The sequence below is a fragment of the Alnus glutinosa genome, chromosome 10 (assembly GCF_958979055.1).
Source record: "Alnus glutinosa chromosome 10, dhAlnGlut1.1, whole genome shotgun sequence".
Taxonomy (NCBI): domain Eukaryota; kingdom Viridiplantae; phylum Streptophyta; class Magnoliopsida; order Fagales; family Betulaceae; genus Alnus; species Alnus glutinosa.
This window is the reverse complement of record NC_084895.1, coordinates 6,180,561-6,207,814: the sequence shown is the minus strand read 5'-3', so window position 1 is coordinate 6,207,814 and position 27,254 is coordinate 6,180,561. Positions and strand designations below refer to the sequence as shown.

The window sequence follows — 27,254 nt, the reverse complement described above, 5'->3', positions numbered from 1 at the left end:
GAGGCGAGTTTTTGATTCGTTTAGAAAACCAAATCCTGGACGATATATTCAAGGGATTTTGGCATTGTCAATTAACAACCTTAGGGGAACTGTAGGATGTTGTCATTTCCACATTTTAAGGGATATACATACATAATAGTGAGAAAAAAAAAAAAAAAAAAAAAAAAAAAAAAACCAACAAATCTAAATTTGGTAATTTGCAGCTAAAATAGAGATGAAAAATAATAACACTTTGTTATAGTGATAGCATTATAATAACCCTTTTGTGCTTTTATGCATTTGCTGATTATGTCTCCCAAAAGAAAAAAGGAAGATTAGTATTTGTAAATCTCAAATGCCGTGGCTTTCTGAACTTTTAAATTGGGTAAGAGTAACTTGATTTCAATTCTTCTTCACCTTACAAAACTGCCCAAGCAATGAAAGTCAATGAATGTGCATGGCCAACTTTGGCTTTTCTTCTCAAACAAAAATCAAATAAATCCACTTTATGGACCGTCTCTTGCCAAATCTATCGAATTAGGCATGCTTATAATATGCGCCCAATTGTTGCATCCCTTTGTTTCAATAACTTCCAATTTTCAAACTATACTAATGCTCCGTTTGTTTCGACGTAAAATGGTTTCCGTCGTAAAATGGTTTCAGGGAAGTCATTTTTCTGGAAAATATTTTTCGCCGAAAGCATTTTTCGGTATTTGGCGCGTACAGAAAATTACAAATATTTTTTATATTTTCATTCAAACATATTAACCTATAAAAATTAATTTTTATTCAAAACATATAAATATTAATATAAAATAATATAAAAATCATCGATAACGAGATTCCGTCACTGACCGACAAGATTCTGACCATTTTTACTTGATTTCGGTTAATATAGTCAGAATTCAAGATAATGGCCGGAATCCGGACAGTTTTGTCGGAATCTGGGATGGCCGGATTCCGGCCATCATCTGGCCAGATCCGGCCGGCATCTGGCCGGAATCCGGCCTCTCTGGCCAGAGCCGGCTGGGATCCGGCCAGAGCAGGCCGGCTCTCTGGCCAGACCGGCCGGATCCCGGCGATCTGGCCAGACCGACCGGATCCCGGCCAGATCCGGCCGGTCTGGCTAGAGAGTCGGCCGGCTCTGGCCGGATCCCGGCCGGCCTTGGCCAGTTCCCGGCCGGCTCTGGCCAGAGAGGCCGGCCGGATCCCGGGGATCTGGCCAGACCGACCGGATTCCGGCCATCTGGCTAGATCCGGCCAGATCTCCGGAATCTGGCCGGTCTGGCCAGATCCGGCCAGATCGCTGGAATCCGGCCGGTCTGCCCAGATCCGGCCAGTTTGGTTGCCGGAATTTGGGCTGACCGGATTCCGGCAAAGGTGGCCGGATTCCGTCGCCAGATTCCGACGACATTATTCTGATGTTGTCGAAATTCGATACGGGCAAAATTTCGATGGTGGTCGGCTGCTTAAACGTGAAGGTCGACTGCGTTGTTTGAAATAAATCGACCGCGTCAGACATCTTCGGAAAATGATTTACGCTTTTAAAAAGCGTAAATCATTTTCCGAAATTTACTAAGCATTTTTTGTCAAACAGAAATCATTTTCCGGTTGACTATTATTTTCGCCCCTACCAAACACTGGAAAATACCGAAATCATTTTACGCCGAAACAAACGGAGCATAAAAAATACCCTATTTTACTTCAATGAAATGAAGGGTACGCTATAATTTTCATTTCAATTTGGTTTATTTTTGTGTAATTTTCAGGAAAATAAAATGCATGTTTTGTTTATTAAAGAAATTAAGAAATGTATAAAATACCTACTAAAGTCAAAATAAGGTAGGGTATCGGAGCAAATGATATGTTTGGGGAAGAAGGAAGCGATATATTTTTAGCTTGAAAATGTGCTCACCGAGCGTAGCTAGTGATTGTTGCATGCGCGCTGAAAAGAGATTTCCAAATTGGGGTCATATGTGTGATTTTGACACTTGTAGCAAAGGTTATGACCGACTTATGGTCATGAGGGGGATTCTTTTGAATGAAAAATGGTTTGATTAAACGAATTAAATTTGCCACATGTCAGATGAGGAAGAAACATTCAACATAATCGAATAAACAGAAATTTCGATCGAATGAAAATAGTTCAATCAAACGAATTTAGAATCTTCATTTGTCCGATGGGAAGAAACCTACGATGTAATCGAACAAACACGTGACGAATTGAACAAACATTTGTGTTTGTTCGATCCAAAATGAGTTTGTCCAAACAAAAATCAAATCTCCATGTGTCAATCATCGTGTGGGGTTTGGTGGGGACAGGACGTCGCATGACATCATTTAATGCAAATTAGATCAAACGAAAGTTGCATCTCCACGTGTCACTTGACCTGTGAGGTAAGGTGAGACTCGACGTTGTCTGACTACATTAATGCCAAATTTGATCGAATGAAAATAAATTTGATCGAATGAAATGAACGTTAATCGCACAAAAAAAGTCTATTTAAAGAACGTAAAAGAATGAAAAATAATATTTGTTCATAGTGAACCAGAGAGGGTTTTGAACTTTTTCCTTGAACATTAAACCAAAAGCTAGAGTGTTTGTGTGAGGGTTTGTTATACAAAGGACTTTTAGGCAGGATTTTTGAAGAGTTGCTTCGAGGATGAGCATTTTTAAGACATAACCCCTTATATAATATAGTTGTAGTAGTGATCAAATAAATGATATAGACAATGATGTTAATATGTTAGGACAGTTAACATGCTAGAATGAACTACTGGCTTAGAAAATGAATATTGACACTTGGCACTTGGCCCCTTTCCAACTAACAGTACTTCATTGTAAGTTGCTTCCTCTATTAGTTTTTGGCATTAAAATGGACAAAGAATCGCATGCATGAAGCACGTGTGCTAATTTTTGACATGAAATACTCAAATTAGCCTCAAAAATTGAAAAAAACCACCCTATTAGCCTTCCTTTTTTGTATTTATTTATTTTTTATAATAATTTGTAGGGGTAATTTGGGCATTTCATGTAAACAAAATTAGCATGTGTGCATTACACATGCCATTTCCCATTAATTTTAAGTGTATTTTCTCAAAAGGGTGTCAATTTAAGGGAATATTACTTTTTAAAGTTTGAAGGTGTCTTTACAAAAGGGTATCAATTTAAGGGAATTAAGTGTATTTTCTCAATTTTCTTTGTTTAGAAGTATATTTTTGGAATAAATGTATTTGCTTAACAAGTTCTTTCATCATGATTTATTAATGAAAGTCATAAAGTCTTACTTCAAGAAAAAAAATTGATTTGGGCCAAAATATGCCAAAATTGATTTGGACCTCATGTAAGAAGGCTCGTGTCCGATTGAGAATTCTTTTACTTTTTAAGACAAAAAAACTAGTTCCTAGAGGATTGAGCCTTAGTTTCTATTAACATGTGGGTCCCACTCCATGTGAGATGGGAGGTGTGAAACCAGTGTTTAACTGGTGTGTGTAAAGACCAAGAAATTAAATAAGAAATTTAGCAATTTATAAATCATATTTATTAAATAAGATGGATTAATGTTAGATTCTAAGTGATATTTTATTATTTATGTTATTGAAATAAAATAAGTCTAAGATAAAATAATAGAAATAAAATAAATAATTAATTAAAATAGATAAATAGTATAATAGGTCTTAATTGAATAAATAATTAATCACATTTGTAAAAAAGTAGTTAAAATTAAATGTGGGGTTATATTAAATATTAAATGATAGGATTAATAAAAGTTGAAAATTTTAAAAATAAGAAAATCTCCCTATTACGTGTCAGCATTCGGTTGGTCCCCCCCTTCCCCATTCACACGCACGGTCCTCTCCCTTTTTCTTTTCTCTCACTTTCCATTTCTCTCTTCTTCCTCTCTTTCTTCTTCACATGCCTGAGAGAGACCGAAAATGAGAGCTTCTGAGAGAGAGAAAACTTGCAGAGATTGAGAGAGTGATCGCTGAGAGTTCGTGAGGGAGATGGAGAGGCCGTGATGCAGACAACCCGTGAGAGAAGAACCAGGAACCCGTAGCAGATCCGACCGACTGGAGTGTTGGGTTTGGCGGATCGCCGGTGGGTCGACCCCTGTGGAGCGTGGGTCACGATTTCCGGCGACTCTGTGACGAATTTCGGCGGTTTCTCCGGTGGATTTCTCTGCTGTTCAACAGGGAATTCCTAAGGTGATTCTGTCATAATTTCTTGTGTTTAATTGGGATTATTCTTAATTTAATTTTATTGGTGATTTGGGTTGTGGCTTATTCGAGCCCGATTCTTTCGTTTAACCGATTCCTGTTCTAGCCGTAAGGTTTTTATGGTAGTTTTTGGGGGATCGGCCGAATATGTATGTTTCCAATAATGTTGGGTGTTTTCTTGTTGGACCTGTTGTGACTGTGTGAGAGTGGGTGATTTTGATCATGTGGAGGGCCGATTGGTTTGTGGGTATTTTTTGTGTATGGATTTCTTGCCCTTTTATGGATTGTGAGTTAGATCCGTGTGTTTAGCCGTAGAGATTTTGGGTTATAGTTGGCAGGATGTTTTTGTGGTATGTTAACTGTGATTGGCCGAGTATTGGCTGATTTTGGGATTGTATTGGCTGATTTTGGGATTGTAATTTGGTTGTGTTTCTATTGTGGTTGAATCAAATTGGTTGGTGTACTTGAATTTTGGTTTTTTTTTTTTTTTTTTTTTTTTTTTTTTTTTTTTATGGGTTTATAGAGGAGCTCCTAGTGGATGGGTTCCAGTTGATGTTGTTTGGAAATGGTTGGGTATTATTTGAAGAGGGCTTGTGTATGGGTGGTGAAATTGGTTAGGATTGTTGGAGATTGATTTTGAGGGCTTTGTTGAGAATTACCAAATTGGTATCCTTAGAGTTGGTTTTATGGCTTGATGGTGTAGAGCTTGAAGTTTGAGTTTGCGCGGATTGTGGAAGAGTTCCTAAGTGGATGGTCATATGATATTGTGCTAGATTGTTGATGTTTGTTTGTGTGTCTAATTAGAGATGCTTAGGTGAGAAGGATGTGGTTTTGGAATTGAATCTTTCAATTCATTTGCTATAGGTTCATGGTCACTTAAAGGGAGTCAATTGGCTAGTTTTGATATGGAAGTTAATGTATTTAGATAATTTGTGTAAATAGCAAATGCGGTTAAAATAAAGAATAGATTATCGTTGTATCTAATAGAATAAAATGAATATGTAATAGTTAAAGAAAGAATGAGTAAAAGTAAAGTGTTAAACGTTAGGTTCTATGAGTTAGTTATAGAAATATTCACCTAACTATAAATAAATTAAGGGAATGAGTAAATAAAATAAATGTAAGAATATAGCAAATAAATGGAAAACATGAAGGTTATAATATGGAAATCATAGCTCAATATAAAGGAAAGGGGAAAGTACAGTACACTTTACTCCCCTGATGTATCCACCTATTGGTAATTTGACGCCAAATGTTTAAAAATTGGTAGATGACCCCCCCTGATATAACCAACTTTGACACTTAAAACCTTCCGTCAACTTGGTCTGTCAAAAATGACGGAAAAAGAGATCATGTGCAGCTCACATGACCACTTAAAGGCCAGCTTTCCAAAATTATCCATGTTCAAAACGGTGAGTTTGGCTAAGACACACCTTTTAAATTAAAAATCCATTTCTCTCTCACTCAACTCCATTTCTCTGTCTCGCTCTCTCTCAAAACACCATTACGGTGCAAGGCAACGCTGACCGAAATGAGAACACCATCAGAACACCAGAATCTCAACCAACCAAAACGGCGACGCACATGACTACGATTCCACGATTGTTCTCTTCAAGATTGCTGGTTTCTAACTGAACTAAATGTTGATTTTTTAGTCTCTCTTCAATCGTCTTCCACCCACTCTCGTCAGAGAGTCTTCTCGATCTGTTTTAGAGAGAGAGAGAGAGAGAGAGGGGGGGGGGGGGGGGGGGAGGGGGAGGCGAGACATAGAATCACCAGCTCATGCAGGGAGAAACACACGCACACTCAACATGCCCAAACACCACTAGCACCAAGCCACCAACTTCACGCATAAACCATGACAACAGAAAAACTGAAAATGAAAAGGAGAAAACTGGGGAAATTGAGAAAAACAAAAAGGACCTAAAACAGGGACTCTGCCAGCTTCATCTATGCCCATAATGCAAATACTTTCTACAAGCCATGTGCATCGCCTGCCGAGAAGAGGACTTTGCCTTGGAGCTTAGGTGAGTGATGGTGATGGAAAGAGTTGGTAGTTAGAAGCTGAGAAATGGTCCTCTGTTCACACACTATAAAACAGGGGAGAACAGAGTGAAGTACAAAAAGCCAAGAGAATTTTGTAGACACATGCATGTGCATCACAAGAGTTGGCTTGCAATAGTTGCTTGAACTTATCAATGAGAAGCTAAGGATTCAGAATGAAAAGATGAAGGCCAATTAAGGATTCAGCTCTTGCAGAAGCTGCGCTCAAAACAGGCAACAAAGCCCGATAAATGAAGCTATTCCTCTGCTGGAGCTCCTTTGCTGTACTTCCACCTTTTGTTAGGACCAAAATTAGAGCTGCTTTAATGCAACAGGCTGTACTCCTTTTCTTTAATGCAGGATGCCAAAACTTGCTTGTTGGCACCACATATTGCTTGTTAACGCGTGTTTTAGAGTGTTGTGTATTTTTGGTTTTAAAAGTGTCTGACCTAACATAATAATAGTGAAAACTGCTTTTAAAAGTGTCTTTTTTCTTTTCCTTTTTCTTTTTTTCTTTTTTGTGGAATCCATGTTTGAGAAACTCTTGACATTATTCAGATGCGATAAATTATCCTTTGTAAAACCAAATAGCACAGTAGCACAGCTATGGTATTCAATCCAGCCAGAAGGACCCCACTCCACATGGGTATTTTAAGGAGTATGTTGAGAGCGAATGCCGTTCCTATCACTGTAAAAGTATAATAAATTACAACAACGTCTGTGTAATTATATGTTATTTTTGCTGCATTGGTGTTAGCATCATGCAAAAGTTAAAGACTGTCAATACCTTCTGGGAGATCACAAGCTATCACGGCAACCTCAGCAAGTATCCACAGGCAGTAATTCACTGGAGTTGGGTACTCTGCCTAGAAATGCTCAGCAAGATGCTTTCCTGTAAGCAAATATAATAAAAAGTATTAGTATACAACATGGAATAGTTTGAAATAAACATGCACGTCTTTGAGTAGAGCACAGAGGGAAAACCTGTAGCCACCCCTAAATTTGCAGAACGAGACTGGATTATCAAAGCAAAGGTCAGCCCAACTAGCACGATCCATAGCAACTGCTTATATAATATGTAATAAGTGCCCTAGAATCCATAAGAAGAAGAAGAGAAGTATATATCCAAAACAAAATTAAAGAGAAAATTATTTCCTCCAAACTTCGCATTTACTCTTTCAAGCTATTATTTCATCGTAAGTTATTTCTTTTGTTCATTATGGTTTGCACAACAATTTTAGGATATGCTCCAGCAACAGTTTCTCTGCCAAGCTTCACGTAGTCGGTGCCATCAAGAACTACATTAGTAATTGCAGTTTCTGCACCACACGGGTCTGCAGAAACTGCAGTTTCTACAGAATGCAGTAAAACGGTAATCTCATCAAGCGTACGCATGCATTTCTTGATGCCTAGTGCGCATATAAATTATGCCAGTCTCTAATACTACACAATCTCTCTCCCTCTCTCTCTCTCTCCCCCCTCTCTCTCTCCCCCCCCCCCCCCCCTCTCTCTCTCTCTCTCTCTCTCTAAGAGCAAACGCAGAGAGCAAACGCGGTGGTCAAACAGAGGACGTGGAACGCCAACCACCCAGTCGGTCACAACGTGTCTCATGCATGTCCTGTTCTTGATATTGGTTTGCTACCTAGAATTGGCAACGTGGACGTCCAGCAATATCACATGCGTCGTGGGGGTCTCTTTCCAGTCTATGCGTGCCATAACAAGGTTTGGTGCCAACAGTAAACCTGCAGAAGATGTGACCAATCTAACGGCCTATAGGATGTTGCCGTTCGGTGCCGGGAGGAGAACGGATTATAGTTATTTATACATGTCAATTTTTGGAAGTGGAGGATTTTAAAAATTATCATCATACAATATGATGTTCATATGAGTTGGAAACAACCTAAAAACGAAGTGATATGCATTATAAATTTGCAAGGATGCCCTCTTTGGCTCTTTGATATAGTTAGTGTCTGGAAAAACAACACAACCAGTTTAATTACTTTAAGTTGTTTTTCTTATTAGCAAACTGAAGGCAAGGTCTTACAGGTCACGGCGTGCCTTTTTTCCCAACATGGCATGCGCATGGTCGTGATCGCCGACATCCAAGGCCAACTGGGTCACCAAGTAGCCACATCCATTGGGTCATTGTTCTTGAGCTTGACTTTTCACAGTTTGGCCTATTCACCCAAACCACCCAAGAAGTTCGTCAAACTATTCCAGAGAATAACTGAGGCCTCACCACCGTAAAATCGTCTACGTAGTCTTAGAAGTGCAATACCGAGGTAGAGATGAAGAACAAGTTCATCAACCACGCGCGCAATGTCTGGGACCGTGCGGTGTCGCTCTTGCCGAGAATGAACCAGCTTTGGTACAAGTACATATACATGGAGGAGATGCTCGGCAACGTCGCTGGAGCCAGACAAGTGTTAAAGCTCTGACCAAGTCTCCGCTTTCTGTCCCAAATGCAAGAGACCTTTGAGCTGCGTTTGTTTTGGAGGTCTGTAACGATGGCTTGGTGAACGACGACGCGCGGTTCTAAGTATATCAGAGAAGGTATATGCGTTAAAAGTTACTATGGGGTGAAACTCACCGTTTTGAGCATGGATAATTTTGAAAAGCTGGCCTTTAAGTGGTCATGTGAGCTGCACGTGACCTCTTTTTTTGTCATTTTTGACAGACCAAGTGGACGGAAGGTTTTAAGTGCCAAAGTTGGTTATATCGGGGGGGTTATCTATCAATTTTTAAACATTGGGCGTCAAATTGCCAATAGGTAGATACATCACGGGGGTAAAATGTACTTTCCCCTAAAGGAAATTACTAAACCAATATTTTAGTGTGCAAATCGGTAAGGTTCCATAAACTAAATACCCGGATTTTTAGTTAACTAAAAGATAAAGTATTGAACATATTAGTAATTGTATTTAAGGTTAAGGAACTAAATAATGGTTAAAGCCTAAGATTTATATCCAAGGGGGTTAACAATAATAATGTTATTCAACAATGATGTATAAGCTAATGAAGATGGTGAATACATCTTTATATTAATAAGTAAGATATAATATGAACCTAAACATAAATGATAGTCTAATAATAGTTTAGGTACTTAACTAGACTTAGAAGCGAGTAACACAACGTGTGGGCACGCGGGTAGTCTTTGTGTCATAGAGTATAGAGTTCAATAGCATAGTCTAACGTTATAAGTATTTGTAGGGTTGTGTCATAATTAGAGACTTCAATGGGTCCTCCAATGTAGAGTTCGAGTTGGAGTCCAATGCAGCCAAGGTGAGTATTCTACTAACTGAGAAATATTATTTTCATATATGATGAATTGCAAAATATATATTGTTTTACAAACTTGAACCAACTGTATGTTGATTATGAACTGTTTTGGATGATTTGAGTACTTTTGAGTATATTGAAATTATGATGATGTTTTGAAGTATGAATATGATATGTGGAGTTTAAATGAATGGAATCACTGTATGTTATGGTTGGGAGTTTTGAAAACTATGATTGCAATGGAACATGAATATGATTTTAGAGTGAGTTAAGTTATGCAAATTATTTAAGAAATGACATATTGAATTGTATATGTTTTTATAAATAAAAAAAAAAAAAAAAAAAGCATGTGTTAAATGCATGATTCATGAAATGAAATGTATATTGTTTTTAAGGCATGAGGCATAAGCATATGAATGCTAAATGTGCATCGAAGTGAGGTTCATAGCCCACGGGAAATTATACATGGGTTAGATTCCCATGAGCTGCCTACTTGGATTAGATTCTCTTGAGGTATTTACGAGGTACTTACTTGGGTTAGATTCCCTTGAGGTCCTCGACCATGGGTTAGATTCCCATGAGGTGCCTACTTGGGTTAGATTCCCTTGAGGTCCTCGACCATGAGTTAGATTCCCATGAGATGCCTACTTGGATTAGATTCCCTTGAGGTACTAGTGCTTTCTTGGGTTAGATTCCCTTGAAGCACTATACTTGGGTTCGATTCCCAAGGCATAAAACAATGAGCATGAGCATGTATAACATTGTTTTTATGAGTGATGTTTTTATGTTATGAGTAGTTTTGCTAGACGTATTAGTATGCATAAGAGTCTCAATGAAAAAGAGCTTATGTATATTTCTATCGGATGGTTGCATGATTTAAATTCTATTGTTTTCTAAGTCTCACTGCATCAAAAGTATTATAGCAGGTGATGATGTATGTAGTTGTTACTAACAATGGAACTTCTACGTATAAGCTTAGCTGCATAGTATGCTTTAAATGTTTTCTATTAGTCGGTGTTTGCTATATCAGCTATAGGAGTTTTCAAACAAAAGGTTACAAAACTGGTGACTGTTATAGTGTACGCATGACTAGAAATGAAAAGTTGGTTCTTTACGAAAACTCAGTGAATAGTATACCTCTGAGGTCTTAGTGTATTTATTTATGCTAAGACGGTGGACTCATAATTCCACATATACAGATGTGGCAAACCTCCACAACTGTATAAATGATATTCCTTTGGCTGCAGGTAATCCGGTCGTAGTTGATGATGTTGTAGAAGTATACGTGAGATATTATGACTGAAGCTCGCCGCGACAGTCGTAATTGCGGGATCAGGGGCGTCTTCTGTTTTATGGGTTTAGTTTATGGCTTGTGACGTTTGTGTCACATATTATTTGTAAAGCCATTCTTTGATGCAATTATTATTTTGATAAGCTTTAAACAGATAGACATTATGGCTCTTTTGTGTAAATATCAATTTATGTTTATAAATGTGACTTTTGTTGTTCAGATTATGTTTTTCGCTGCATAGACGTTATTAGATATGTTACTCTGATTATCAGGTACATATTATGGAGTATGTACTGTATGTTGGCTTTGCAACATATCGACGTGCCACTGTGATGACTCGTTTTACGTTTGTAAAAATTAAAAAAAAAAAAAAAAAAAAAAAAAGGGTCGTCACAATGTGTTTCTAACACCCCCTTTATCTTTTAGCTCATTGAGTTTATTGTGGTTACCACATCACTTGTTCGATCTGCTTTCATATAAATTGCTTTAATCTTTTTATGGAGTTCTATAAAATTAGAAATCTTCCCCTTTGAAAAAGAAAAAAAAAGTAGAGAGAAAAACAAAATTATAAAAGTGGCACTACCACTTCCACATACTGAATATGATTAACTGCCACCTTATCATATATATATAAGCCGAGTTCTTCCTTAGAATGACATAGAATAATGACATGTGGCATGAACCCATACTTTTTAGTGACTAAACCGGTCCTTTAAGTACTGAACCGATCTTTTAAATAAAATTGAACCGGTCTATTTGATATTTATCTCTCTATTAATGATACAAGTAGTCTCTCTCTTTCAATTAATGATATAAGTATGACTCTTTGGTATTTTTATATTCTTGGTTGAAATTTAAATATGTTTCCATTTTGTTTGTGAAATTTGTGGTTGAACAATTCTTCATTTGAATGTTTATAAGATTTTTTTTTGTTCATTTTCTTTTTTCGAATGTTCAGAATTATATAGGATTAAAATATAATAGATATCACTTCGACATTAAAAAAAATTCCTGCTAATTTTCTATTTTATATTTTGATAATCAAAATCGTGATTTTCTTCTTGCTATTTTTCTTCTTCATACTTATTTTCATTCTAAATTACACCCATGAGAACAAATATTTTAACATGTTTTAATTTATATGAATTAAACTAAAAATAAGGGTCTTATGTATTAATTCATTTAAATGTTTTATGGGATATTTGTTTTTCTTTTATGTGATTTTACGATTTTCACTTATTTTTTGTAAGTGTTATTCTGCTTTTAAAAGTCAAAAAAGGCAAAATTTTATTTGATTATTGTGCACAAAAGGAATATAAATGCTTTTAAAACACTAAAGAGTTAATTAAGCATTAAATTTGAAATGTTTTTTTTTTTTATTTTAATGTTCAAAATTATATGGATTTTATTTTTATTGAAACATATCATATATATATATAAGCCGAGTTCCAACTTAGAGTTGGCCTAGAATTAGGACACATGGCATGAATCTATACTTTTTAAACATTGAACCGGTCATTTGAGTAAAAAATTGGTAATTTAAGTAAAACTAAACCGGTCTGTGTATTTCAAGTAAAATAAACGATGCATGTAATATGACTAATTAACTCTCTTATATTGAATAAAAAATGAATAGAAACGTCAAATTTTTTTTGTCATTAAATTCTCACTAATTTCTACCTCTTTCTCTTCCTTTAAGTAAAACTGGAAAAAAAAAAAAAAAAAAAAAAAAAAAGAAGGTAAAATTGAACTGCTCCATGTATTTCAAGTGAAATAAACGGTGCGTTTAATATTCCTAATCAAACCTCTTCCATTGAATAGAAAATGAATAGAAACATTTAATTTTGTTATCATTAAATTCTTACTAATTTCTGTCTCTCTCTCTCTCTCTCTCTCTCTCTCTCTCTCTCTCTCTTCCTTTAAGTAAAATCTTTTACTCCAACACCGCTTCCCCTCCTACTAAATGTTCGTTACAAACTAAACCTCAAAGAGTCAAACGCCAGTTTTTTTTTTCTTTGGAAAATGTTAAAAGTCATTTTAATATCTATCGCTTTATCAAATAAATATATGGAGAAGTAATGGTTTGTGGCTATGCAAAACTGCAATGTTGTTTACATTACCTGGGAGTGGTGCTCAAAGCAAAGAGAGCAAAGTTTTTACTATTGTTGAAACCTTTTTGTTTGTAATACTGCTATAGCCTTTTTTTTTTTAGTTTGCCTTTCAAGTTTGTCGGGGCTGTGTTCAATAGAATTGTAAATAAGATATTTGTATTTATTTTATGTGCTTCTGTTTTTCTGATTTGATTTTCTATCCTTATTTTTGCATTGCTAATTTATATTTTTTTTTTTTTTTTTTTGTTGAAAAAGTAGTTTTTTTTATGTTATATATAAGAATGATGGTCGAATTAAAAAATATTTATCTGACCGTAGTTTCTTCCTATACCTATAAAAATTTCTTTGGAACTGAAAAAAAAAATATATAAAAAAATAGATATTTTCTATTATATTAGTGGTTATCATTTAACATTTTTTTTTTTTACTTTATTTTCTATGATTTTGTTCTTTCTTTACATTTTTTTTTTGTCCCTATTTCCTAATTTATATTATTTTTTTGTTCAAATTGTTTTTTCTTTTTCTTTTTCTTTTTGCTTTTTTCCTTTCTAAATTTTACATTGAATTCAAGGAAACCATGGAGAGAGCGAGAGTTTACAAACGATTTTTTAATTTACATTGTCCACTGAATTTTTTTTTCCCTGTATAATGCACATTGTTAACGTGCTTAATTGATAGACAATATTGATTTTCAAGGTTTCATATGAACCGGAAAAATATATAGAAAAGAAAACTCTATTTTATTCTATTAATATTTTTTATTTTTTGTTTATATTTTCTATGGTTCTCTTATTTTGTTTCCTCTCTTCTTCTTTTTTTCTTTTTTTTTTCTTTATTTTTTTATGTAATTAATATATTATTTTTCATTCAAATTGCTTATTTTATCTTTTGTAAATTTTACACTAAATTCAAGAAAATGATGGTGAGAGAGAGTTTCCTATGGTTGTTTTTTTGTATGGGGTACGATGATTTTTTAGCATATTATGTTTATTGAGTAGTTTTTTATTACTTTTTGTAACACAAAAAAGATAACACTATTATATGGACATGAATTTCCTATAAACCGATTTGTAAGAAATTTCTTACAACCCACATATAAGATTGACATGTGTCATTTGGCATGTGGCAAGCACATGTTATTTAAATAGCATGTTCGTACATGCTTTTTTAATATTATTAATAAAAAAAACATGTGATTCTCACATGTTTAAAGGATACGTGTCATTTTTAAATGTGAGTTGTAGAAAATTTCTTACAAACCAGTTTATAAAATTTTTTTGTCCCTATTATATTATATTAGTATTTTTCAGTTTTCATTTTTTATTTATATTTTCTATGCTTCTCTTCTTCCATTTTTTTTATTATTATTATTATGAAACTAAATTATAAGGAAGAATTCCGCGCATAGCACGGGTTACGAGCTAGTTAACATAAATGGTGGCTATGCGAGCCACCCCACAACTAATATGACTGGCATGGCAACCCCTAAATATTGGGCATGGCTCACGCAAGCCACCCCTTAATAGGGGTAGCTTGCACGGCCACACCTTTAACTACCCAAGTCACTTTCTAATTTTTGTATATTTTTTTCAATTTTTTTTTTCTTCTTTTGGAAAATGGTAGAATTGAAATTTTATATAAACTCAGTAGAAAAAGATTGACAAAATCAACAAAATTGGACAAAATGATCGATTTCATAATGAGAACAAAACTTAAGGAATTAAAAAATAGAAACTTAACAAGTGATGGCGGAGCAAGGATTTTGGTTTAGGAGGATCAATTTTTTTTAATTTTTTTTAAATATTAAAAAAAGAATATATATATATATATATATATATATATATTAAAAAAAATGATTAAAAATATTAAAAAATATAACTAAAAAAATGAATAAACAATTCAACGAAATCATTTTTGTTCTCTATAATTTTAAGTAATTACGATTATATATTCCAAACAATTAAAACTAGCAACAAAAACTATATATATTCATCAATAATTAATTTAAAAGATCAATTTAAATATAAAAGTTTAATCAATGTAAAAATTTGATTACATACACTTTTCAATTTTTTCTTTTTGAAAGTTGGTTTTCAAGTGATGACTGAATTTGACAAAAGAGAGTAAAAAAAACAAAAGAAATAGTTGGCCTTTGACCATTTTAAACAAATACCAAAGTCCAACGAACACAAAAAACAAAAAAAAGCAAACAAACGCCAAGCTCCAAACGGTGTCGTGTGCGTTAAGTTTAAACGAAAGCAAGGACATAAGTTAAACGATGCGTTTCGCAACCTTAATTAGTTAAACACTAAAAAAAAAAAAAAGAGAAAAAGAAAAAAGCCAAACGGTGCGTTTCTTTAAAAATTAAAAGATGGTCTTCAACCTTCAGCCTTCTGACCTAATTACTGTAATACAAAAAAAAAAAAAAAAAAGGCAAAAGTTGTGAATCACGTTCCTCTTGAAAAATATTTGCCTCTTGATAAGTGTACGAGGGTGGGCAACTAAGACATCTGAAAGAATTATATAGGGGTGTAAGGATAATTTTTGGGAGGTGGGAGGGGACATTTGACCCCTCTCGACCCCCCCTCCGTCCGTCTCTGGATTTGGTAAACGTTCACAACTAAGTCATTTAATAAGTTTTTCACACTGTTTAATGTGATATGGAGTTGCCAATAAATAAAGAGTGACGTTTGAAATTATATTTTTATTTTATAATGTTACTGTGACAGTTTTAATAAACTCCTAAATTAATTTTGATTTGATTTGATTTTTTATTTTTTATTTTTTGTAAAAAACATCTCAATCACGAGTCATTTGGGACAGCAATGTTAAAATTATATAATAATTATGAGATTAAAAAAAAATGTAATTCATAGCATTTCTGATAAATGTATTACTGGTGAGTGCGACTATATTTGCTATATAACATAATATTGACCATGTCAGAAGGGTCTATTTCCTTTTTGTTTTAAACGAAATTTTTCTTCTTCTTCCACTTTAGCCATTATTTTTCTTTTTCCTTCATTTTATATATATATATATATATTTAGATAACAACGAGGGAAAGGGAGAAGGGAAGCTCTTTATTTCCCTTAATTGCTCACTATGTATTTGTAATTTTTTTTTTTTTTCAATTTTTTAGGGAAAAATACATATACTCCTTAAAACTGCCACTCAATTGTCAATGTCCTCTAAATTACCAACTGTGTCAATATCCTCAAAAACTATTAAAAAAATGTCGATGTTCCCTAAGACCAACAAAAAGATAAAAATAACCTTAATTTTTTTTTTTTTTCAATAAGACAAAAATGTTCTTATAAATTTAAAAGAAAATACGACAATTAAAAAGATTGAAATTTTAAAAAATGAAACAAAAATTTAAAAAATTTAAAAAACAGAATTTTATTTATTAATTTATTTATTTTTTTTAAACAAAGCAACTAAGATTGGGCTTCAGCCTGACTTCAAGTTGGCGATTGTGAACGTTGAAATTCAAGTAGTACAAGAGAACTCACTAACTTACTAAATTTCACATTTGGGTTGGCTTTGAACTAGAGGAGATAGGAATTCACTGGATTGGAGGAGATAGGAATCCACTCTTCTACGTAGAGTGAGTTTGCATTGCGATTTTTCAGAAAAAAAAAAAAAAAAAAAAAAAAAAAAACACAAAAAAAAAAAAAAAAAAAAAGAAAGAAAGAAAGGGTCAATTTTAAATTAAATCACAAAAGATGTATTGTTTGAGAATGTGTTTTTGACAAATTGTGATTTGAAAAATATAGAGAAATTTGCGTTTTCAAATTGGAGGTAAGGAGGTGCGTTTTTAAAAACGTATAATTTTAAAAGCTAAACTGCAATTTTAGAGGCTAAATTGCATTTCTATCAAACTCTTAACTGCAGTTTTACAAATTGCGTTTTCAAATCGAACTTTTTGAAATCATAACCTAAATAAACCCTTACACTTTTTTTTTTCTTTTCTTTTAATTGTAGATATTAAAATGAGGATAAGTATTCAATGCTCATTTAAATACTAGAAGAATAGTCATGATCTAGAAAAAAACGTTAACTACATCCGTGCTATCTCTTCAAAACGATTATTCATGTACCAATTGAAGTTCCCTAGAATTACTTATAAAGTACAATTTACCTAGAAAGAAATCAATAAAAAAAAACTTAACTAGCTTTATAATTGATGAACTCTATGTAGACTTTACTCATCTTTTTAATATGAGACAGATTTTCCAAGCACTTTATTTGCCAGGTACACTTGTATTTTGTAGGAGCTGAAAATTTGTATTTTTTTTTTTTGAAGGGGAAAATTGTATTAATATGACGTATATGATATTCTTTTCATTATTAACATTCTATTGTATAATTTGTGTTGACTAATTGGTTTTATAATTTTTGTTTTTTCTACCATCAAGTAAATTCATTACCTTTCGTTTTGTTTATTTAATTTGAGTACATTTTATAGAACTCATTATTGTAAAAAAATAAAAAATAAATAAAAATAATAATAAACAAACTGGATAAAAATAAAATAAAATAGTAGTGTTTTAACAAAAATAAGTGGCATTTTTAAAGATGTTATTATTTTTTTTAAAAAAAAAATATCAGCATTTTATAAAACATTGGGATGCAGGATGAGAAAATAATATATGGTCTTTGGATATATTTAGATTTTATTGATTTTTTTTTTTTTTAGTGCCTATATTTTCTATATCCAAACTACATTTTTATTTCATAGATATCTCATAATGCGGACGTAACGGTCCTAATTAACCATTGAATTTTTTATTTTTAAAATTAAATAATGATTAGTTTAAGAGTTGGTTGATACTATTGTGTCAGTAATATAGGGTAAAAATGTAGTAAATATCATTTCTCAATTTAATATTATGAAGCTTTTGGAATTGAGATAAAGATAAGAGTAATCAATTTTTTTTATTTTTTTTCAAGTAGAGTAACTCAAATTATTGTCTGTCTTGATTTCATATGGGTAGTCAAGTTTAACAAGAAAATATTAAACTATAAATTAATTTTTAAATCATGTCTTGCAGAGGAAGAAAAACAATAATACATCATTGAGAGATTTCAATCGATCGATTAATTAATTTATGTATTCTTGTACTTTCGTTTCTTTTTATGGATAAATAATTGGGTCTTTCTTTCTTAGAAAATTCTCCACCTTATCGAAGTCATTGTTGCTCAAGTCATTGTCGAAGTCTTTGCTAGTTTATGAATAGCACGTCACCGACAGGATATTGCAGTCAAAATTATGTGGAAAGACTAAATCAACGTCAATGGAGACTTTGAGCCCCACGAGTCATTTCTGATTTCCCCACCTTTTTCAGACCAAAGAACTCGGCATGTAAGAACAAAAAGTCCTCAATATATATATATATATTTCGAATACCTAGGCCAAATCCTTTGTTAAGTGCTTACTTTTACCAAGGTGCATGCAACAATACTCGGGTGACATTTTGCTAAGATCGATCTCATTGGTGTTGCTTTTACTCATATATATATAGAATACCTGAGTCAAATCCCTTTTTAAGTGCTTTCTTTTACGAAGGTGCATGCAACAATACTCGAGTGACTTTCTACTATGATTTCATTGGTGTTGCTTTTTCACAGATATATATATTTAGAATACCTAGGCCAAATCCTTTATTAAGTGCTTACTTTTACCAAGGTGCATGCAACAATACACGAGGTGACTTTCTGCTATGATCGATCTCATTGGTGTTGCTTTTTCACACACACACACACACATATATATATATATATATATATAGAGAATACCTAGGCCAAATCCTTTGTTAAGTGCTTTCTTTTACGAAGGTGCATGCAACAATACTCGGGTGACTTTCTGCTATGATTTCATTGGTGTTGCTTTTTCATATGTATATATATTTTGAATACCTAGGCCAAATCCTTTGTTAAGTGCTTGGTTTTACCAAGGTGCATGCAACAATACTCGGGTGACTCTCTGCTATGATCGATCTCATTGGTGTTGCTTTTTCATAAATATATAAAATACCTGGGCCAAATCCTTTGTTAAGTGCTTTCTTTTACGAAGGTGCATGCAACAATACTAGGGTGACTTTCTGCTATGATTTCATTGGTGTTGTTTTTTCATATATATATATATATATGTATAGAATACCTAGGCCAGATCCCCACTTAATTAATATTATCTTGAAATTAATATTTTCTTGGATCAACAAAGCTATTTAGAATACCTAGGCCAGATCCCCACTAAATTAGTATTATCTTGAAATTAATATTATCTCGAATCAACAAAGCTATTTAGAATACCTAGGCCAGATCCCACTTAATTAATATTATCTTGAATCAACAAAGCACTAGTAGGTGGGACTTCGCATGTTTCATACCATTTGATGTACCTTTAGACTATGAATATTTGGTTTGCTCTAAGATTATCAAATTATACTGTTTGAATTTCTTTAAATTTGAGGAAAAATTTTACTTACAACTCTTGATTTTTCAATACTTTTAAAATAAGGTATCCAAACTTTAAAAAAAAAAAAAAAATGTGAATTTAGAGAATCAATCTTTCAATTTTTTTTTTCTTTTTTTTTTTTTAAAAAAAAAAATTAATTTCAACAATCCGTTAGAATTTTTCGTTAAATCCTATCAAAATTCCCAAAATACCACCGTGTTTTGTTTTTTTTTTTTTAAAAAAAAAAATAATAATAATAAAAGATTTTAAAGATTAAGGCATGAGTAAAATATAATTAAATTTTGACTAACATCTAAATCTTTTGCAATTTTTTATTTTTTATTTTCTTAAAAGAAAAGGAAAGGGTATTTTGAGAATTTTGAGAGGATTTAACGAAAAATTCTAACGGAGTGTTGAAATTGAAAACAAATTGAAAGATGGATACCTTAAATTGATACTTTTTAAAGTTTGCGTACCTTATTTCAAAAGTAATGAAAGATCAGGTTTATAAGTGAAGTTCTTTCTAAATTTGAATAGTGTAAAAGAGAAGGTTTGTAAGATCTATTTGTCCGAACAGCCTAATTGAATAATGAATTTGAAAAATTATTTTAGGCTTTAATCTCTTTTTTTTTTTTTCCTAAATATTGTTGATGACTATAAGAATTGAAACGAATGTGCACTTACTAGTGCTTTCCTTTAGTGTTTTCTTTTCTACTTTTAGTAGTCCTACTTACCTTGATTTTTCGTCGATCTGCTCCCACTCACTAGTTGATTGAAGCAAAATGTAAAATAAATATATGTTATGGCCGTCTAATTCTAGTGCATCAGTTTTTTTTTTTTTTTTTTTTTTTTTTTTTTTTTTTTTTTCTGTATGTTTCGATTAGAGATCAATAAAAGACACTCAGACGAGTGATTTTCTATACTTTTTGCCTCAATTTCTTAATACAGGGAGAAGCAGAAAGCTGTTGAAATATTTCTTAATACAGGGCTCTTGGTAGATGTGATCACTTTATGGTGTGAACTTACAGGCAGTTTTCAAGTTACAAAGTTCTTGGATTCTTCTTTTGAAATTTTCTCCAACCACAATGTTTTTTTCTTCTCAATATATATAAAATATAAAAAGAGAGTGGGGTGAAGAAATTTCAACAGATTGTTGTATTACAATCTTTACTTCTTTATATATTGATTATGATTAGTAAAGATAAAGAAATATTTATCTTATTTTATTGCAGTCAGGGAGGCTCTTAATTTGTTCCAACAGGTATTGAAATTAGACAAATAAATTCTCAATGAAGCTATCTGTTTAAACAGGTACTGAAATTAGATAAATAGGCTTCATTAAGGGCTTCTTTAAATTGCCAACCTAAATATAAATCTGAATTTTTTAAATAATTTATTGTCCAAATTATTCTTTATAAAATTATTGAAATCTCTATCCCTTAAATATAGGGACAGACAATTCCAGGGATATATACTAAGTGCAGGGGATTCCGTCCATATATCTTGATGTTATAAAAAGGTCAGAGCCATTTTTAGTGGTCGCAAAACTTTGATTCCTCTATTACTACGTGTCGTTTTAATGTTTACAGTACCGAGAGAGGATTCAGAGGAAGCTGGGAGCCTGGGAGGGGGGCGGGGAGAGGTTGGAATCGTTGGATGATGTGCCCCAAGTGGAGGGCCATTGAATCCATTAATAACACGTATAGTTTGGATGTTCAAGATTTGATTTGAATTTAATAACACAGCCGAAAGGAGTTTGTAATAATCTGTTGAGTCCACTGAGCTTAAAATATAAATTGAAATGAGTTTATATTAATGTTTGTTCAAGACATAAAGCTCTCTACTTTCAGAATACCCGGCCATGTCTTCTTCATCTCTTTCATCGAAGCAGAGTGCCCACCATCATTCCACTAAATTTGATTCCTATTTCTACCTAAAGGACAAATGATGACTTATTTTTCAAAGTCTTCCACAGATGTGGAATCATCTCCAACTCATGGTTTACACGTTTTGTGGGAATATTTGCACTAATTTTTATGGGGCTTGTAGCGACAAAGGGATTAGGAGGTATAGTTAATTTATCTTCCTCTCTTTCCAACATTTGAACGACAGTTTTTATGGAAGGACGATCAACAGGGTGCCATTGGATGCACCATAGTCCTACAATTGCAAGTTTCTTTGCAATTTTAGAATCTCCACCATCCTCAACAAAGATTCGTATATCTTCTTTTTGTTCCAAGACATTGTAGATCCATTCTGGAAAGTAGACTTGGCTAGTATTCTCAACTGTAACATCAACATTTTTCCTCCCTCCAACTATTTCAAGCAACAATATTCCAAAGCTATAAACATCTGCTTTTGCAGATACATTTCCAAAATTTCTGGAGAACACTTCAGGTGCAATGTAACCTATAGTCCCCCTAGCTGTGGTCATAGAAACTGCACTTTGATCCTTTGAACACAACTTGGCAAGACCAAAATCAGAAATTTTTGGATTGAAGTTTTGATCTAGTAAAACATTGTGAGGTTTGATGTCAAAATGGAGGATTCGTTGGTCACATCCTTGGTGAAGATATTCAATTCCTTTTGCTACGCCAAAAGCAATATCTTGCATTTTATCCCAATTAAGAATAAGGTTCTTGACAGCCGTTGAAGATATAAACTTGTCTAGTGAATCATTTGGTAAGAACTCATAAACTATAGCTCTTCTAAATCCATCAGCACAAAAGCCAACCAAGCGAACCACGTTAACATGATGGATCTTAGCCATTGTTCCTACTTCATTTATGAATTCTTCCCCATTTCCCATTGATGTTTTCAGAATCTTCACTGCAACATAAATTTCATTGGAAAGCTTTCCTTTGAACACTGTCCCATATGCTCCTTCACCTAACTTCTCAGTAAATTGATTTGTAATCCTTTTAACATCGGCATACGAGTATCTCGTGGGTTTGAAATTTCTGTAATCCTCCAAAAACTTTTTGATCTTTGCTTGATGTTCTTTTTCAACTTTATCATAAGTATAGAAACGATAGAGAGCAAAGATAGAGAGCAGTATCAGAAATGGACCTAAGATGACACCTGCATGATAATCATTGATGAATCAATAACTTCCATCTCCACAATAAGAATAATTTCAAATATCTAATATATGACTCACCAGGAATCTCTAACTTAGATACAGCACCTGTCAAAGATTTAACACAATTAGCTTCTCATTAATGCACATTTTAAGAAATAAACAATTGTTCACCTAAAAAATAAACTGACAGAATAAGGTCTTTACATTTGGCTTTTCTTTAAAAATCTAACAAAACTCATAAAAAGACCTATTTAACAAGCTCTGTCTTCTTTACTTCAGTTTTAACTAAAACAAATAAAATTTGCCACTTGAAATATTGCAGTTAAAGTGGTTGGTTTAAAACACATAAAAAACAACATTTAACTAAAGTAGAGAAAGATGTAAATAGAGTTTGATGCTGGGTCCTTTTAAAGGTGGCTCTCCAAATTTGAAAAAATGAACGGATAATCTCTTGCCTTGTTTCCAACAATTAGTTGGAAATCCTCCCGTGGATAAGCAACGTACGTACGTGTAGAAGTTAAGGTTGAAATGAATTGAATGGATAGATAGAATGATCAATACGTACCTTTAGTATGTGTAGAAATGCACCGAGTTCCTGATCCACTGTTATTACTCTTCCCACATGTCTTGCCTTTCACTTCACAGTATTTGCAGTCTGGAATGGACCAACTCAATTCAACAAATTTATCTACATCTACATTTGGAACTGATAAAAGATTATACATCTTTGTACAAGATATGAGGGACGCCCTGATGTAAGTCGCAGGATAAACTTGGTAGGTAGGGCCACTAAGGCAAGGGATCCGAGGGTACTGCATTTCTTCTGATCTTTGGGAACAATTGAATAAGGTATAGTTGGAAAGGTAATAATGTGCTTCAAATTGGAAAGGAGAGGAATTAGGCAAATTGAGCCACTGAAGCTGCGGCCTTGGGAAGCAATGAAGTGGATCATATAATTGAATTACTTGAGATTTGTAGTTAATCTCTTTGACAAAGAGCTTCACTGAAACGGGCAGCACGAGCACTGTATCATTTGTGTCGGTGCAGGAGAGATTAAACCCAGAATATCCACAGTAGTGTGGCTGACTGTTAAGTCGGAAGGGAAATCGGATGGGTGGGCCATGACCTCCACAACGTGTTTCAGTACACCCATTTTGGGCATCTCCAAGGTCAATGATGAAAGCCACAAACAAGAACAAGTATGAGATTACCATTTCTATCCAAATATCCATCAGCAATAATGAATATCAGCCTCTTAAATAGATACTTCATAAAAGGCCTATTTTTCAATATATGACGTAGGTGCTTACGCCTTACATTATTTATTTACTTAATTGTCTATATATAGGCTTTGTTGCGGATTAGTGTGGAATCTCTCTCTCTCCCTCTCTCTCTCTCAGTAGTTCTTCCATGGCAAAAGGAATGGGGCTGATGGCCCTTATTGTTGTTCTTGTCCTCCTTAATCAAACTTGCAATACCAACACTACGGCTGTGGTTCACTGTCGTCCTTCTTCCTGCGGCTCCATCCTTAACATAAGCTATCCGTTTCAATTAATGAGCGATCCAAAAAACTGCGGCAATCAAAGATATAATCTTTCATGTGAGAACAACCAAACACTAGTGTTACACTTATATGATGGAAGATACTACGTACGACAAATCAATTACACCAACAACACAATCAGAGTTGTAGACCCAGGTATTGGACTCAACGCTAATGAGTACTACTCCTTCATCCCTCATTATTCTCTGGACCAAACTAATTTCAGTTTAGGGGATCCATATCGAACAACATTTTTGGTTGGAATGATTTTCGTGAAATGTGAAAAGCCAGTGAATTCCCGGTATCATCTAAACATTTCTGCTTGCATTGAAGATGGAGTGTATCCCAATTCCAAGAGGTATACATATGCTCTATTCGGGTATGAGCGTGCTGCAGTGGAGTTGGGAGACTTGTGCCAAGTAGAGCAAATATCTTTCATATCCTATTCAGATCGTTATTATTATGATGACTTGAGAAATATTTCCTGTACAGACTTCCACAATGAATTGCTACGGGGTTTTGAGCTTTCCTGGTACCAATCTGGTGCGTATATAAAATAATTAATGCATGTGAAAAAAAAAAAAATACACATAATACTTGCAATTTCTAATTAAATTTCTTACATGTTTAAATTTTAATTACCATTAAATTTCTGTTTCTTTCTTTTCTCATCGCTAACCACTCATGCTTCTAATTAAACGCTGACGTTGTTCTTTTCTTAGGCAAGGAAGGAATCCTTGAGAAGATATACGATTGTAAGTTTTCGATCTCGCAAACTTGTTTGAAGGATCTTACACTCAAATCACCCTTTTTATTAATTGATAAATTAATTAATTAATTTATTTTCATGTTGTAGTTATTGACCCAATACTATCTCGAGTGTTCACCTTCGGTAAGAACCGCGCGTTATCTTTTTTATTTTGATTATCTTCTTCTTCTTCTTCTCTTCTTCCTCTGTTTTTATAAACAGATCATTCCTTGCAATGTGATGTTTACATAAAAAATTAAAAAATTAAAAAAAAAAAAAAAAACCGACAAATACTATTATTTTCGACTTTAAAAGAATGCTGAGCTAGTTTTAATTCCATGTTTCCAAACAGTACTGATGCATGTTATTCTCTTGTTTGTCAAAACAGTATTAAATCGACTACCAGTACCACTACGACAACGACTGTATGAACTATATTCTCAACTAATAGGACGAATACAACCAGTATATGAGCGATTTGGCAACAAAGGTGAGGCTTCAATCTTAAAAATTTATTTGCAGGATAAATTCCCTATGGGCAATTTGGTAAATTTAGTATAGAATGAAACAACCACATTCCACATAGATCGAAATGGAATATTGACTGTCCTCGATGATGAAGCAACAGCTTTTATTTCTTCTTAAGCATGGGCGCCATAGGTGACATTTGTAACATTTGTTTATGCAATTTTATTTATTAATTAATTATTAATTTTATTTTTTTATTTTTATTTTTTTTCATATTTCTTCCAGCACTTCCAATTTATTTACTGATGTACATGACAATTGACTATGGTAAGAATCTTCTCTCCTTTGATCTTCGTTAGTTTTTTTCTTTTTCCTTTTTAGCAGATCGATCATTCTATAAACTTTTAAGCATGAATTAATTTATGTGTGGCCAAAATGAAAATTTGAATTATTACCTGAAAAAGATAACAAGAATTGTACTTAATTACTACGATCTATATATACTAAATTAAATAAATATATGTTTACAGCAATGCAACAACATGTTGGCTTACAATCCATACTTAATTTGGTGATGTTCTTCCATATATAGGACTGTTCCAAGCAACAAAAATGATATTGGGGACTCTATTTGTGATTGCGTTCTTGATACATAAATGGAATAGGAGGCATTTATCCATGTATGATGATGTCGAAGAATTTCTACAAAGTCACAATAACCTCATGCTAATAAGGTACTCTTATTCCGAAATTAAGAAGATTACCAAAAGTTTCAAGGAGAAATTGGGTGAAGGAGGTTATGGCACTGTATTTAAAGGAACACTTCGAAGTGGTCGTCTTGTGGCTATAAAGATATTAGGTAAGTCTAAAGCTAACGGACAAGATTTTATAAGCGAAGTTGCAACCATTGGAATGATTCACCATGTTAATGTAGTGCAACTCATTGGTTTTTGCGTTGAAGGATCGAAACGGGCTCTTGTATATGAGTTCATGCCTAATGGTTCCCTAAATACATACATATTTTTGTCAGAAGTACGCACGCTCCTAAGCTATGAACAAATGTTTGATATAGCTCTAGGAGTGGCTCGTGGGATTGAATATTTACATAAAGGATGTGACATGCAAATTTTACATTTTGATATCAAGCCTCACAACATTCTTCTTGATGAAAGTTTTACTCCCAAGGTTTCTGACTTTGGACTAGCAAAATTATATCCAGTAAATGATAGCATTGTTTCTTTGACTGCTGCAAGAGGGACATTAGGATACATGGCTCCTGAGTTGTTCTACAAAAATATTGGAGGCGTCTCATACAAAGCTGATATTTATAGTTTTGGAATGTTATTGATGGAAATGGCCGGTAGAAGAAAGAACGTAAATGCATTTGCAGAACACTCAAGCCAAATATACTTCCCTACTTGGGTTTATGACCAATTGCAAAATGGAAACGACGTAGAAATATTGGAAGACGCCACCGAAGAGGAAAAGAAAATGGGCAAGAAGATGATCATTGTTGCATTATGGTGTATACAAATGAAGCCTAACGATCGCCCTTCAATGAACAAAGTCGTTCAAATGCTTGAAAGAAAAGTTGAATGCTTACAAATGCCTTCCAAGCCTTTCCTCTCATCGCTGGACGAAACCATAATAGGTGGTGGAGAGAATTCGAACCAATCAAATGAGTCAAGTCAATCATCTCAATTTTAAATGCAAATTAATTTATGTACGAGTCTTTTGATTTATTATATCCATGTTCAAGAAGAAAATTAGTTTTCTCATATATGTTTGATAGCGCAAAGATGCTTAATATTTATGTGTAACAAATAAGAGTTTTTTTTTTTTTAATGTTCAATTCCATTTTCCCATACTTGACCAATGAATTTGAGTTTGAAATTTGAGAAGATTTGTTGCTATTGTTGACATTCATGAACTTCTATTTTTGAATGTGGAAGCCAACAAACAATTTGAGCAACTATTTCTTTGCAAGGGTTGGAGGCATAGAATGTTAAAACAATGGTTAAATATGAAA

The 27,254-nt window shown here is 33.5% G+C and overlaps 2 protein-coding genes and 1 long non-coding RNA gene across 3 annotated transcripts; 2 read left to right on the top strand and 1 right to left on the bottom strand.

Annotated features, from left to right (window-relative positions):
* Positions 1 to 3,848: 3,848 nt before the first annotated feature.
* Positions 3,849 to 8,976, top strand: LOC133880727 (uncharacterized). Its single transcript, XR_009902384.1, has 3 exons — positions 3,849 to 4,185; positions 7,482 to 7,612; positions 7,785 to 8,976. It is a non-coding gene; the product is annotated as an uncharacterized LOC133880727 (long non-coding RNA).
* Positions 8,977 to 21,317: 12,341 nt separating this feature from the next.
* LOC133878957 (rust resistance kinase Lr10-like) lies at positions 21,318 to 23,680 on the bottom strand. The gene is made up of 3 exons (XM_062317517.1): positions 23,032 to 23,680; positions 22,545 to 22,571; positions 21,318 to 22,465 (listed from the first exon to the last, which is right to left on the bottom strand). Exons 1-3 carry the CDS (start codon positions 23,678 to 23,680, stop codon positions 21,318 to 21,320), a joined length of 1,824 nt encoding a protein of 607 aa, XP_062173501.1.
* Positions 23,681 to 23,876: 196 nt separating this feature from the next.
* Positions 23,877 to 26,953, top strand: LOC133878956 (rust resistance kinase Lr10-like). The gene is made up of 2 exons (XM_062317516.1): positions 23,877 to 24,552; positions 25,818 to 26,953. Exons 1-2 carry the CDS (start codon positions 23,877 to 23,879, stop codon positions 26,930 to 26,932), a joined length of 1,791 nt encoding a protein of 596 aa, XP_062173500.1. The 3' UTR covers positions 26,933 to 26,953.
* Positions 26,954 to 27,254: the final 301 nt, after the last annotated feature.